The sequence below is a fragment of the Pelophylax lessonae genome, assembly GCF_965119305.1.
Source record: "Pelophylax lessonae genome assembly, chromosome: 2".
Classification (NCBI taxonomy): Eukaryota; Metazoa; Chordata; class Amphibia; order Anura; family Ranidae; genus Pelophylax; species Pelophylax lessonae.
In genome coordinates, this window is record NC_138769.1 from 268,939,815 (window position 1) to 268,953,758 (window position 13,944).

The window sequence follows — 13,944 nt, forward strand, 5'->3', positions numbered from 1 at the left end:
TACACTCCTTGGATGGGGTTCAGACAATCAGGGTACACTTGACTACTACGAACTTGTTTCGTAAGACGAACTCACTTGTTGTGAGCACGGATAGCCCTAGAAGGGGGTTGCCTGTGTCTGCCGCGATCATATCTAGATGGACCAGTCAGACGGTGGTACAGGCTTATTCTATTAAGGGTCGGAATCCTCCGTTCCCTGTTAAGGCGCACTCTACTCGGGCGCCTAGTGTTTCCTGGGTCTTCCGCCATCAGGCGTCAGCGATCCAGGTTTTCAAGGCGATGACTTGATCGTCGGTTCATACCTTTACATCATTTTATAAAGTTGATGTGATGGCATCGTCAGATGCCTCTTTTGGCCGCAAGGTTCTGCAGGCCGCAATCTGAGGAGACTGTTGGTCTATCTCAAGGGTTTGTTGGGTTTTTCACTTAGGTCTCATCTTTTTGCTCGATGAGTCCTTGATGCTTCTGGTTGGCTCCGGTTTGGCCTTCTGGATTTTGATTTCTGTTAGCCCACCCCTCATTTGTGGTACTGCTCTGGGACGTCCTGAGTTGTTATTAATCAACGAGGACTACGTCTGTCAATGAGCGACAGAGAAAAATGGATTTTTGTAAAATCTTACCGTAAAATCCTTTTCTCTTAAGCTCATTGACAGACGTAGTACCCGCCCCTCTGTTTTTGAGTTGGGTTGGGTTAAATTCTCTAAACACTGCTTTGTGACATAACTGATTTTCTGTAGCAGGAAGTGAGAGGATATACTCTCTAGGACTGCCCCTAGGGTGTTGCCAGAACGTTTTCTTTCCTGTCTAGTCCTACTCCTGTAGAGGGCAGTATAACCCGAGTTGTTATTAATCAACGAGGACTACGTCTGTCAATGAGCTTAAGAGAAAAGGATTTCACGGTAAGATTTTACAAAAATCTATTTTTTCCTGGTTTCAATAGTAGTATAATTATGGCTTTGTTTATCGATTGGGGTAACGACCCTGTCTGTAATGCAGTATTATATACAAGGGTAGCGGTTTTTCTGCATATTGCCCATAGACCTCAGACGGAAGGCCATCTGCTCCAAGAGATTTCCCAGTAGGTGTGACTTTCAGCACCTCCCTAAACTCCTCCTCCATCAAAGGAGCATGAAGCATCTGTGTATTTGAGGCCGACAGGCGAGGCAGAGAGCAGGTATCTAAGAGCTAATTTTTGAATCGGTGGGAAGAATCTTAGAGGAGTATACAGTATCTCACAAAAGTGAGTACACCCCTCACATTTTTGTAAATATTTTATTATATCTTTTCATGTGACAACACTGAAGAAATTACACTTTGCTACAATGTAAAGTAGTGAGTGTACAGCTAGTATAACAGTGTAAATTTGCTGTCTCCTCAAAATACCTCAACACACAGTCATTAATGTCTAAACCGCTGGTAACAAAAGTGAGTACACCCCTAAGTGAAAATGTCCAAATTGGGCCCAAAGCATCAATATTTTGTGTGGCCACCACTATTTTCCAGAACTGCCTTAACCCTCTTGGGCATGGAGTTCACCAAAGTTTCAATGGTGAGGCCTGTTGTGAGTGTAACCTGTCCTGCTGCAGCTCACTTCCAGGGTCTTGGCAATCTTCTTCGAGTCTATGACATCTTCATGTAGAGCAATTTCTTTTTTCAGATCCTCAGTGAGTTCTTTGCCATGAGGTGCCATGTTGAACTTCTAGTGACCAGTATGAGAGATTGAGAGCGATGACACCAAATTTAACACACCTGCTCCCCATCCACACCTAAGACCTTGTAATACTAATGAGTCACATGACACCGGGGAGGGAAAATGGCTAATTGGGCCCAATTTGGACATGTTCACTTAGGGGTGTACTCACTTTTGTTACCAGTGACTTAGACGTTAATGGCTGTGTGTTGAGTTACTTTGAGGGGACAGCAAATTTACACTGTTATACAAGCTGTACACTCACTACTTTACACTGTAGCAAAGTGTCATTCCTTCAGTGTTGTCACATGAAAAGATGTTATAAAATATTTACAAAAATGTGAGGAGTGTACTCACTTTTGTGAGATACTGTAAGTCCATATAGAATGTGCGGAATGTCTGAAGCATATCCTGAGTGGAATTCTTTAACAGTCCTTGAGAGTCTTGTATGACAGAGATATAGGAAGGAGCTTGCTGAGAATGCACTATTATTGCCAGCATATGACCCGTATTTTCTCCCTCCTCAAAATGCCTCTGTTTTAAAAAGAAGCGCTTATTCTCCGCCAACTGAGTCTCCACTGTCTTGGACAGTGACTGGATTGCCAGCCACACCTGTTTTGTGTACTCAGAAGGGTTGGCAATATACACCTCCTCTGTCCTCCCAGCTTCCGCAAGGACCAGCATCTCCCAGGCTTTGGTGGATGTTTTAATTTCATTAATAATGTGTATAAATTGACCCCTTAGATTAGCTTTAGCTGCGTCCCATACCACACCCGTTTTGGAAGAATTAATATTGTGGCTAAAGAAGGAGGCTAACAGCCCAGGTACTGGGTCTGGGTTCGGAAATAGTGATAACCAGAACGTGTTAAATTTCCAGCTATGTATTTTAGGAGTAGAAGGGATGGTAATGTCTACCCAAAAGGGGGAATGGTCCGAGAGATGCCTGGGTTCGTAGCCAGAGGAGGCAAGGAGAGCCAGGAGTGAGCCATTCCCCAGTCCCAAGTCTATCCTTGAGAGACCCTCATACGTAGCAGAGTAGCAAGAGAACTGTTTAACGTGAGGGTGATGCAATCTCCACACATGTGTCAGCCCAAGTTCATGTTGTGTCTAGCAGGTTATTGCAGCAGCGTTACATCTGGGAATCAGGCCATATACCTCGCCAGTATTTTAGGAACTTCAGCTGAGAACAGAAAGGGGATTTACACACCCGCAATCAAACAGGATAACCCAGCAATATTACACATTAAAAAAAAAAAAAAATACTGACCGTATGGGTCAAAAATTTCTTGACTACACATAAATTGAGTACCATGTTTCTCTAAGAAACTTACAGCTCTGGAATATGAGGAATAGGTAGAATGGTATTGCTGACTACATAGCCGTGTAGAAAAGTAAGAGGGTGTGGAGGAGGGTATATGAGTCTTCTGCAGGCAAATAATGTCCGCCTTAAGACGTTTAAAATTCCTGAGGATTGATGTTTGTTTTATCAGTTTATTAAGTCCACGGACATTCCAGGACAAAACATGTGCAGTATCCAGCATATATCAAATAGAGTTCGTAGTAAAGCGTGTATTTCAATATCACATCTCCATGTGCCCTCTTCCTTATAATTAGTGACAAACATACAAATTCCCTTTCTCGGCTTTGAGGTGTAGTCTTGTGGGCATTGGGGGCAATGGAAGAGGAGAACAAACTTAAGGTTCCAGCAAGCCAGCTACCAACAACAGGCCAGGGTGAGTGAGTTACACCAAGACACCCACCCACACAACAGGCTGACCCCAAGCCAGCCACCCACCACAGTGTTCCTGCAAGCCAGCCACCCACCACAGTGTTCCTGCAAGCCAGCCACCCACCCACCCACCACAGTGTTCTAGCTAGCCAGCCACCCACTACAGTGTTCCAGCAAGCAAGCCACCCACAACAGAGTGACATCAAGCCAGCCACCCACCACAGTGTTTCAGCAAGCCAGCCACCCATAACAGGGTGACAGCAACCCAGCCAGCCACCACAGTGTTCCTGCAAGCCAGCCACCCATAACAGGGTGCACCAAGCCAGCCAGCCACCACAGTGTTCCTGCAAGCAAGCCACAAATAACAGGTTGACAGCAAGCCAGCCAGCCACCACAGTGTTCCTGCAAGCCAGCCACCCAGAACAGGGTGACATCAAGCCAGCCACCACAGTGTTGCTGCAAGCCAGCCACCCATAACAAGGTGACACCAAGCCAGCCAGCCACCACAGTGTTCCTGCAAGCCAGCCGTCCAGAACAGGGTGACCCCAAGCCAGCCAGCCACCCACCACAGTGTTCCTGCAAGCCAGCCACCCATAACAGGGTGACACTAAGCCAGCCAGCCACCACAGTGTTTTTGCAAGCCAGCCACCCATAACAGGGTGACACCAAGCCAGCCAGCCACCACAGTGTTCCTGCAAGCCAGCCACCCATAACAGGATGACACCAAGCCAGCCAGCCACCACAGTGTTCCTGCAAGCCAGCCACCCATAACATGGTGACACCAAGCCAGCCAGCCACCACAGTGTTCCTGCAAGCCAGCCACCCATAACAGGGTGATACCAAGCCAGCCAGCCAGCCACCCAGAACGGGGTGACACCAAGCCAGCCAGCCACCACAGTGTTCTGGCAAGCAAGCCACCCACAACAGGGTGACACCAAGCCACCCATACTGCCAAGCGTCTGCCACCAACCCACACTGCCAGGCGTCAGCCACCAACCCACAACAGGGTGCCAGCAAGCAACCCACACTGCCAGGCGTCAGCCACCAACCCACAACAGGGTGCCAGCAAGCAACCCACACTGTATGAAACAAAAAGAGATGACCGCACTCCGATGTAAATCAAAATTGGAGTATATTTATTCCACATCAAACAATAGGCAAACTTGAAAACATCACACTGTGAGTGCAGGACAAAAAGGCAGACTTAGAGATGTCGCTTACTCATTACCATGTGTATATATATGTATGTGTAGATATGGTAATGAGTAAGCGACATCTCTAAGTCGTGAAACGCGTCTGCCTTTTTGTCCTGCACTCACAGTGTGATGTTTTCAAGTTTGCCTATTGTTTGATGTGGAATAAATATACTCCAATTTTGATTTACATCGGAGTGCGGTCATCTCTTTTTGTTTCATACGACTTTAGATTGCGGATCCGACCGGCACCTGATACCCATCCCACCTGGAGTGGTCTCTCCTATCTGGACTCTATCTAAGCAACCCACACTGCCAGGTGTCAGCCACCAACCCACAACAGGGTGCCAGTGCCAGCAGGAGCAGCAACTTCAGCAAGCTATTTTATAAATCTTTTTTGTGTCTTTCAAATTGAAATGGAGATGGGTGAGGAGAGAAAAAGTAAAAGTGTGGTCTGGGACTATTTCTCATCTCAACCTTCTCCAGGAAAAGCAGCAGTGTGCAAAACATGTACAAACAACATAAGCATGGGGTCAGTAACAGCAAAAAACAAAAATATGTCAAATCTTTGGGCCCATCTAAGAGTTCATCATATTGAATTGTATCATGCACCACAGATAAAACAAAATTAATATCAATGTGATTTTGATTCAATACCTCCTCCACTATCCCAGGCAACAAAAACAGATATGTTTGTGAAAAAAAAAAAAATACATGTCACTGTCTAGATTCAGATGGAAGATCCCAAATGCTGGACAGAGTAATCACAGAGATGATTGTCACCGATAACCAGCCATTTACAATGGTGTCTGACTCAGGATTTCAGCGGTTGATGTCCATACTTGAGCCACACTGAAGAGTGAGAAGTATTATTGAACCGAAAGCTGGCAAAGCTTCACCAAAAGGTCGTTGACAAAGTAAAGGCTATGCTGCAACCAGAGAATGCTGGCAACTCACTCACGACAGACACAAACGGTCGCAGGACGATCACAAGATCAGAGTCACTAATGTCAGAGTCAGAGTCACTAATGAGTAAAAGAGTAGTGTCCAATCCAATCCACTGTCTAGCTTTTTTTCTAGCAGTTTTGCACTGTCTGCTGTAGTTGCAGTGAGTGCCCTACTACAGAGGTCGTCCACTGACTCCAGTCCAATATACTGTGTAGCTGTTGTCTAGCTGTTTTTTCTAGCAGTTTTGCACTGACTGCACTGCAGTAGTGATTTATTGCAGTGAGTGAGTGAGTGCAGTAATGCAGCAGTTTATTTATTATGCAATATGCATTCCATTAATGCAGATGATGTGAAACTGATGTCCCTGCAAGTGCACTTTTCCTATCAGTTTTCATGCAGTTGAGGTGTGAAGAATGTTAAAAATGTTAATAAATAAAGATTAACATGTTTATTAACAGATTTGTGTCGAAATTTTGTGTTTATTTTGCAAAATTTTAAATGTGTGAAAATATCGGCCGATACCGATATGCGATCACCAAAATATTGGTATCGGCAACGAAAAACCGATATCAGTTGATCACTTTAATATTAAGGGTGTTACGGGCATGCTTTAATAGATTAAATGCAGGATCTTCGGCGAAGAGCAGGAGGGACAAATCCTGTTACATCCGCTGCTCCTTCCTATTTATTTTACTTTTATTTTTAACACTGTTTAAAAAAAAAAAATCTGATCACTTTTATTACTGTCACAAGGAATGTAAACATCCCTTGTGACAGTAATAGGCAGTGACAGGTACTCTTTATGGAGGGGTCTGAAAGACCCCAGACCCCTGTACTGCACTTCACAAGTAATAAAAATGCGGCATTTTTGAATTAGGACACTTTTTTTTCAATCGGTGCTGTTGGCAGTCGAACATGTAACCCGGACGTCACGTTGTGACGTGACTTCCGGGTTACATGTTTGGAGACCTGATTGAAGTCTAATTTAGCTTAGTTCGGGACTCTGACCAGTCGGCGGACATGCTGGCTGGTTGCTTAGGTCTCCCGGTGGGGCGGGAGACCCGGGCAGAGCGGCCGCAGAGGGGGTTGTTATCTCCAGAAAGCCCACCGCCGGCTCTAAAAAACAATACCGGGGTGATGCCTCTAGCTGCAGACATCACCCGGTACAACCACTTCTTCAAGCACAGGACGTCGATTTGCGGGAAGTGGTTAATCTATTTGCTGTTACTGAAATCTGGCTTCATGATTCGGACACTGCTTCTCCTGCTTGGTGTCATCTGCAAAAACTGAAATGATACTTTTAATCCCTGACCCTATATCATTTATAAAGATATTTATAAGTAAGGGTCCCAACACTGAACCTTTTGGGGTACCACCACTGATAACCTTAGACCATTCTGAGTAAGATTTATTAACCACTGCTCTCTGAACTCTATCTTTTAGCCAGTTTTCTATCCATTTACAAACTGATCTTTCCAAGCCTGTAGACTTTACCTTACATATTAGCCATGTGTGTGGGGAACTGTGTCGAACACTTTTGCAAAATCCAAGTATACTACGTCCACAGCCTCCCCTCTACCCAAGGTTTTACTTACCTCCTCATAAAAAGAAATTAGATTTGTTTGACAACTTCTGTCTTTCATGAATCCATGCTGTCTGTTGTTTAAAAAATATTTTCTGCAAGAACTCATCTATGTGGTCTTTTATTAAACTCTCTAGTATCTTCCCGACTATAAAAGTTAAACTAACAGGTCTATAGTTACTTGGCAAAGACTTTGATCTCTTTTTAAATATATGTGTGGGTGGATGCCATCTGGTCCAGGTGCTTTATCCACCTTTATTCTGTCTAAATATTTATGGACCATATCACTTTTGAGCCACTTTGGATCATTTGGGGCTGTGTCAATACAATTCTCATTATGGTCACAAGTCCCCCATGCTCCTTTGTATACACAGAGCTGAAGAAAGTAATTAATAAATTTGCCTTGTCTTTGTCCCCAGTCACCCACTCTAGTTTACCCAGCCCATCCCAGTGTATCTATATCTGCTACTACATCTATCTCCCCCTTCCCCCCAAGACTAGCTATTTTCCTGTCTCTGTGCTCCTTCATCCAGAGTGGAGGCACTGTATTACAGGAGGTGTGTATCAATTATATAAAATAATACAGCCACCACATCTAATGGTGGTAAGCTGAAAAATATTACATTTTTGTTTTTGGGTTTAATACCGATTTGTGTCATTGCAGCAGACAGAGCAAACTGTTTTGTATCCTTTGTTTATTCCTCAGAATGAGCTAATGAACAGACACATTCAGAGAGAAATCTGGAGAATTCAAGATGTAATGGAAGGACTTAGAAAAAATAACCCCTCTAGGGGTACAGACACAGCCAAACACAGAGGTAAGTAAGTTCAAAAACTCAAATTGTGTCTATTGTTAACTTAGGGACACAGCATTGTAGATAGATTGATTGTTAGATATATTGTTCCTATAGGAGGATTGGACACTGGTTTGTAAAGCAAAAGAAAGGGGGTTGCTTCACCTGTTAGGTATACCCCACAACTGTTATAGAGCTTTAGGTCCAGACTGTTGTCGCATTCATTTGACAGACCAGCTGGCGCAGGATCTGGTATCCCTGTATGATGCAGTACTTGACTTTAGTCAACAGGTTTTCTTGCTTTAGTGTGACTTAGATGGTTGCAAAATGGCCTTATCCCTACAGTTCCCTGGGCAACAAAAGTATGTATTCACTATTATGTATTATGGTTGGTAAACCGTACAAATGTCAGATGTAGTATTAGAAACTGACATTTTTTTTTTTCTTGAATTCTGTTATTCAATAACTAAAAGTATCACAAAGGGCAAGGGAGAGGACTGTCTGGAGACCACTCAGTCGGGCTTTCACCGCGGACATTTACAACAGGTTTACCAGCGCCCTCATCCCCATAATAGAGCTATGTGTATTTGTTTTTTGGAAAAGTGAGTGTGATACTTTTAGTTATTGAATAAATCTTGTTATTTAACTACTTGCCTTCTGTGCACTTAAACCCCCTTCCCATCCAGACCAATTTTTAGCTTTCAGTGCTCTCGCACTTTGAATGACAATTGCGCGGTCATGCTACACTGTACCCATATGAAATTTTTATCATTTTTTTCACACAAATAGAGCTTTCTTTTGGTGGTATTTAATCATCTCTGGGTTTTTTATTTTTTACAAAAAAAAAAAGAAAAAAGACAAAAAATTTTGAAAAAAAAAAAGTTTTTCTTATTTTTTGCGAGTAAATTTTGAAAATAAATACATTTTTCTCCTTCACTGATGTGCGCTGATGAGGCGGCACTGATGGGCACTGATAGGCTGCACTGATGGTCACTGATGAGGTGGCACTTATGGTCACTGATGAGGTGGCACTTATGGGCACTGATGAGGTGGCACTGATGAGGAGGTACTAATATGCCGCACTGAGCACTGATAGGCGGCACTGATGAGCACTGAGAGGCGGCACTGCTGGGCACTGGCGGGCGGCACTGATGGCCACTGGCGGGCGGCACTGATGGGCACTGGCGGGCGGCACTGATGGGCACTGGCGGGCGGCACTGATGGGCACTGGCGGGCAGCACTGATGGGCACTGGCAGGTGGCACTGATGGACACTGACGGGTGGCACTGATGAGCACTGATGGGCGGCACTGATGAGCACTGATGGGCAGCACCATCAGTGCCCACACTCAGTGCCCATAGTGCTGCCAGTCAGTGCTCATCAGTGCCTAGATGAGCAGGCACTAATGGGCACTGACTGGCAGCACTATGGGCACTGATTGTTTGCACTGATGGGGGGCACTGTGGGCATTTAAGGTGTGTTTGGAGATTACCTCTAGTAATCAGGGCACTGGTGATCGGTGCCCTGATTACTTTTTTCTGTGTCCCCGGCGCTGGGCAGCTCTCCCTCCTTCCTCACACGCAGGCTCTGTGTGAGGAAGGAGCGCTGGCGATGAGAGATGATCTCATATGTTTACATATGAGATCATCTCTCATTGGACGATCCAAGGGAGAGATGATCCAAGGGACACGGCCGACAGATTTTCCCCGATGCGCGCTCGCGGGAGCGCGCGGGGAGACTGTTTCTGGGAGGCCGTTTAAAAACGGCCTCCCGAAAATGTGAGTCCCCGCTGCAGCCGTATATAGGCTGTAGCGCGGATGGGAGAAGGTTAAACGGTATCACGTTATGGAAGGGTTTCTGTTTATATCTTCCGCATACATTATATTAGAGGAGTGTCTGCAGCACAGGGCAGTGATCTGGATGGAGCTTCCTGTTTTGTCTAACGCTGTGGCTGCCTAATCCATGAGAGTGGATAGGCATTGATTTTTGGTGAGTTTGAATTTCAGACATCTGTCCCTGCACTGAAGGGGGTGGCAAGCAAGGGTGGTCCTTTAATTTACACCATGTATCCTGCATGTCTGCACTTTACATTTTAGACTCCTCATGAATGCACCTTAATATGCTCTATGCACTTTATTAATGGACTTTATGGACTTTTATGGATGTTAATTTATGTGATTTTATTCATTTATCTCATATTTATGCATCTTATCAGTATTTTGAGTAATCACATTGTATTGGCAGTGTGATTCAGTGGGAGGTCATCACCGTCCCTGTGCTACTAAAATTCTAGTTTAAAGAGCCAGTTCTTTTTTGGTGAATTTTATTTTATAATTGCATTTACATGTTCTGTGCACTGTCAGAGACCAGATATACAGTAGTTAATGCAGGGTCCTTGGTTTAGTAACACTTTAAGCAAAGAGTCTGATTTAAAAAAATAATAGTGAAGTATATAACCATACTTTGAAAAAATGGAATAAGGACTTAAGTGGACTGTAACGGAGACTAAACCAAATGTATCTGTATTAAATAATACATTTTTATCACAGAGTGCTTAACCACTTTTAGCTCCGAAAGGTTCATGACCAGGCCATTTTTTGCTACTCGGCACTGTGCTACTTTACCTGGCAATTGTGCACTCGTGCAACACTGTACACAAATTACATTTCATTTCTTTTTTTTTTTTTTTACACAAATAGAGCTTTCTTTTGGTGGTATTTGATCACCACTAGGATTTTTATCATATAAACAAAAAAGAAGTAAAATAACTTATTTTGGGCGACAGGCACCCCGCAATTCTATTTATGCGATTTTACTGTACTTCATCAAGCAACAACCTTGCCAAAATTGAGCCGCATTTGGGGTTCCATTACAAGTGATGGTAGTCGCACAGGTATCCCTTGATTTGCCATGATTTTGGATCACGGGCAAAATCGCAGCGATTCTGCCTGCGATCAGGGATGCCAAAATGTGAACAGAGCCTGAAAGTTACAAACTGTGGTATGTGTATTTGAAACTTATACTAACAGCCAATCTCATTTCTTGAAACCCTTAAATTGCCAGGACAGTACAAATACACCACCACCCCATCCCCCCAAATTACACTTTTTTTGGACAGTCTCCGGTATTTAGTAAGAGGCATGGCAAGTTCATTGAAGTTGTCATTTTTTTGTCACAATTTTTTGACAAATAAAAAAAATTAAATACATTTTTTTTTTTTTACTGCCCCCCCGCAAATTTTTATCTGCATAATGTCCCCAGTTCAGTACAGCATCATCATATGACTGGCTTGGTGGTGAGCAGGGACACTGACTGGTGACCTGTTAAAATATATACATTTCTCTTATGTCCTGTGACAGACGCAGCCACTTCATAGTTTCCTCACAAATGGGTAATGCGCCACCTACAGGAGTAGACTAGGCAGTGAAACTATTTAGAAAAACTTTTCACTAAACACACCCTTAGGGGCTGTCCCCTTAGACATTACCCCCAGACACATCCAGCTTACTTATCAGTTTCTTGCTGCCTAGTGTTAGGAGCGTACCTAGGTTTCCCTGCTTGGACTTTTCTTTGATAATTGTTTCTGTTTATTTTTCCTTACTCACTATCGCTAGCTAGTGTCAGGGGGATTCCACATGGTGAACTACAAGCGACAGAGGTTTCGCACTGGATAACATAGATCCTTATGGTCTCCTGCCTGGGCTACGAGCGTGCGCAGGTTGTGGTCTACCCAGGCCTCGCCACGATGGTGCCCGTGACGGATGGGGACGAGCCTGCGAACGGATGCTTCGCTGGGACACATCAACCTGGAACACCCTGAGTTGCAGCGTACCCTCTTGGCTGACAGCACCCCCACTTAGGGTGGGAGGCGAGCTGCTTCTGAGCGGAGCCTCCCCGTCCATGGTATGGTGAGTGATGCTGTGTCCCCGTATTAGAGAGGAAGATGGGGCCCACTCCTAGGGATAGCAGGCTGTGTCTCTCTGCAAGGATCCCCCAGGCCTATCTGGATGGTCCTGCCCTCCCCGCTCCCGCTGAGGGCACTCTAGTGGCGTCTGACACCTGGGGGGGGGGTCTTGGGGTTGTTACCTTGTCAAAGGGGGGTCCCCTTAGGTGAATCCCTGCTGTGGCCTCATTCCTGGGTTCCCTGTATGATTGGCGCCGTTTTTGGCTGCCATTTTGGCTGTGGGCATCAGGTTGACTTGGTGTGAGGGCAGCAGCCATTTTCCTGAGGCTTGGCGCCATTTTTGGGTGCCGTCATTAGTGTAGGCAACCACGCTGTATGGGCGGCTGCCATTTCCCCAGTGTTTCCTATGTTTTCTAATGGGCGCCATTTTGTTGTAGCCATCGGCCTATAGTGCTGTTTCGTCACTTCCTCTCCTCACGCTGAAGACTGCAGGAAGGGCAGCTGCTTCTCAGGTTTGCTGCCACAATAAGGGCTTTTTTAATTCTTGGGGCATTCCTCAGACATACCTTGCTCCTTTCAGGAAACTTAGTAGCATTAAAGGGGGACTCCAGCTGTAGCACGGAAATGCGGTGCGGACCGCGATCACAATTTAAAGGGCCAGTGTACTCATTTTTTTCACTTTATCCAACATGGAGTCCCAGGTTGAATATTCCCCTTCTGCCTTTATTTGTGCATCTGGACCCTCCGGATCACCTTCATCACCACTGTGATGAACCAAGTCACTGCTAGTAACAGGCCGATTCACTCTGTCTTCTGATCAGGACCTGATTTGGTTTCCGCGGACAACGCCCTCCCGGAGGGATCTCTGTCCTCACTGTCCGTCTGTGAGTCCTCAGCTGCGGTGCGAGAATGTGCACTTGTGGCAGCACTGATTCGTTCAGTGAGGGAAACATTAAATTTGGATGATGAGCCCACACAGTCAGGGAAGCGGGTTGTCTTTGGCTCCCGCACAGCCCACAAGTTGGGTCAAGTTTTGTCTTGCCCCGAGGAGTTTCACGAGACCGTGAATGAGCAATGGAGGCGCATTAGGCACATGCTGGCAGTGCCTAAGCGTTTTCAGCGTTGCTGCCCTTTTGCAGACGCCGTTTCCACTGTTGGACGGTATCCCCTACAGTGGACCACACTGTGTCCCGGTTGAATAAATCCACGGTGGTTCCCATGGAGGACTACCCGGTGTTTAAGGACCCGGTGGACAGGCGCCTGGAATCTCTTTCCCGCCACAAGCACCTGGTGGCGGGCTCGCTCCTCGAGCCTGTGTTCGCTTCCATGCTGGTCTCTCAGACGGTCACGGAATGGATTAAGGTGCTTAAGAGCAACCAGCTGCCGAAGTCGGTTCCACCGACTCTCATCGAGCTCACGGACCAAATGGCGCAGGCCATGGTGTATCTGTGTGACGCGACCCTGGATGAGGCTTCCCTGGTCGTGAGATTGTCTGCAGTGGGGATTGCTATTCGCTGCATGATCTGGCTGAAGAGCTGGTCGGCAGACCAAGCCTCTAAGAAGGCCGTGTCTGATCTCCCCTTTTTGGGGGAACGCCTTTTTGGTGACTCCTTGGATGAGATGATCAAGGGTCTCACATGGGTAAGACTACTCTTCTGCCCCGGTCAGCGGAGGGCAAGGTCCCTGGCGGTCAGCGCAGTTCCTCCTTTAAGGCCCACTGGGGGCTTTTTAGTGCCTCAGGGTGCAGGAAAAGGGAAAACCATTTAAGGCCTCCGGCAGAAACAAGAAGGCTTGGTCGGGTACAACCAAGGCTGGTCAGTCCAGTGCTACGGCCAAGTCTTCCTCCGCATGACATGATGCCCTCACCCGGCTCGGTTGGGGGGACGTCTGCGTTACTTTCAGGATCCCTGGACGTCTCTGATTCCAGACAAATCGGTTCTTGATCTGATTCGTACAGGGTGCGAGATCGAAAGCAGACAGGTACTTTCCATCGAATTTCCCTTTGTCCCCGGATCGTTTAAGGGATCTCAAGGGGGCTGTGCAAGATCTTCTCGCACAGGGCGTTATTGTCTCGGTTCCTCAGCGGGACAGGTTTCTAGGCTTCT

General features: G+C 45.9%; 1 protein-coding gene across 2 annotated transcripts in view; it reads left to right on the plus strand.

Annotated features, from left to right (window-relative positions):
* PLEKHA6 (pleckstrin homology domain containing A6) overlaps positions 1-13,944 on the plus strand; it is a 949,845-nt gene that overhangs the window by 561,361 nt on the left and 374,540 nt on the right. For both annotated transcript variants that reach the window (XR_014224910.1, XM_082245107.1), the window contains one exon: positions 7,848-7,959. Coding sequence is in view for 1 of the 2 variants with exons in the window: in XM_082245107.1 (XP_082101233.1) it covers positions 7,848-7,959 (112 nt within the window). In the remaining variant the exon portion in view is untranslated. The remainder of the gene's footprint in view (positions 1-7,847; positions 7,960-13,944) is intronic.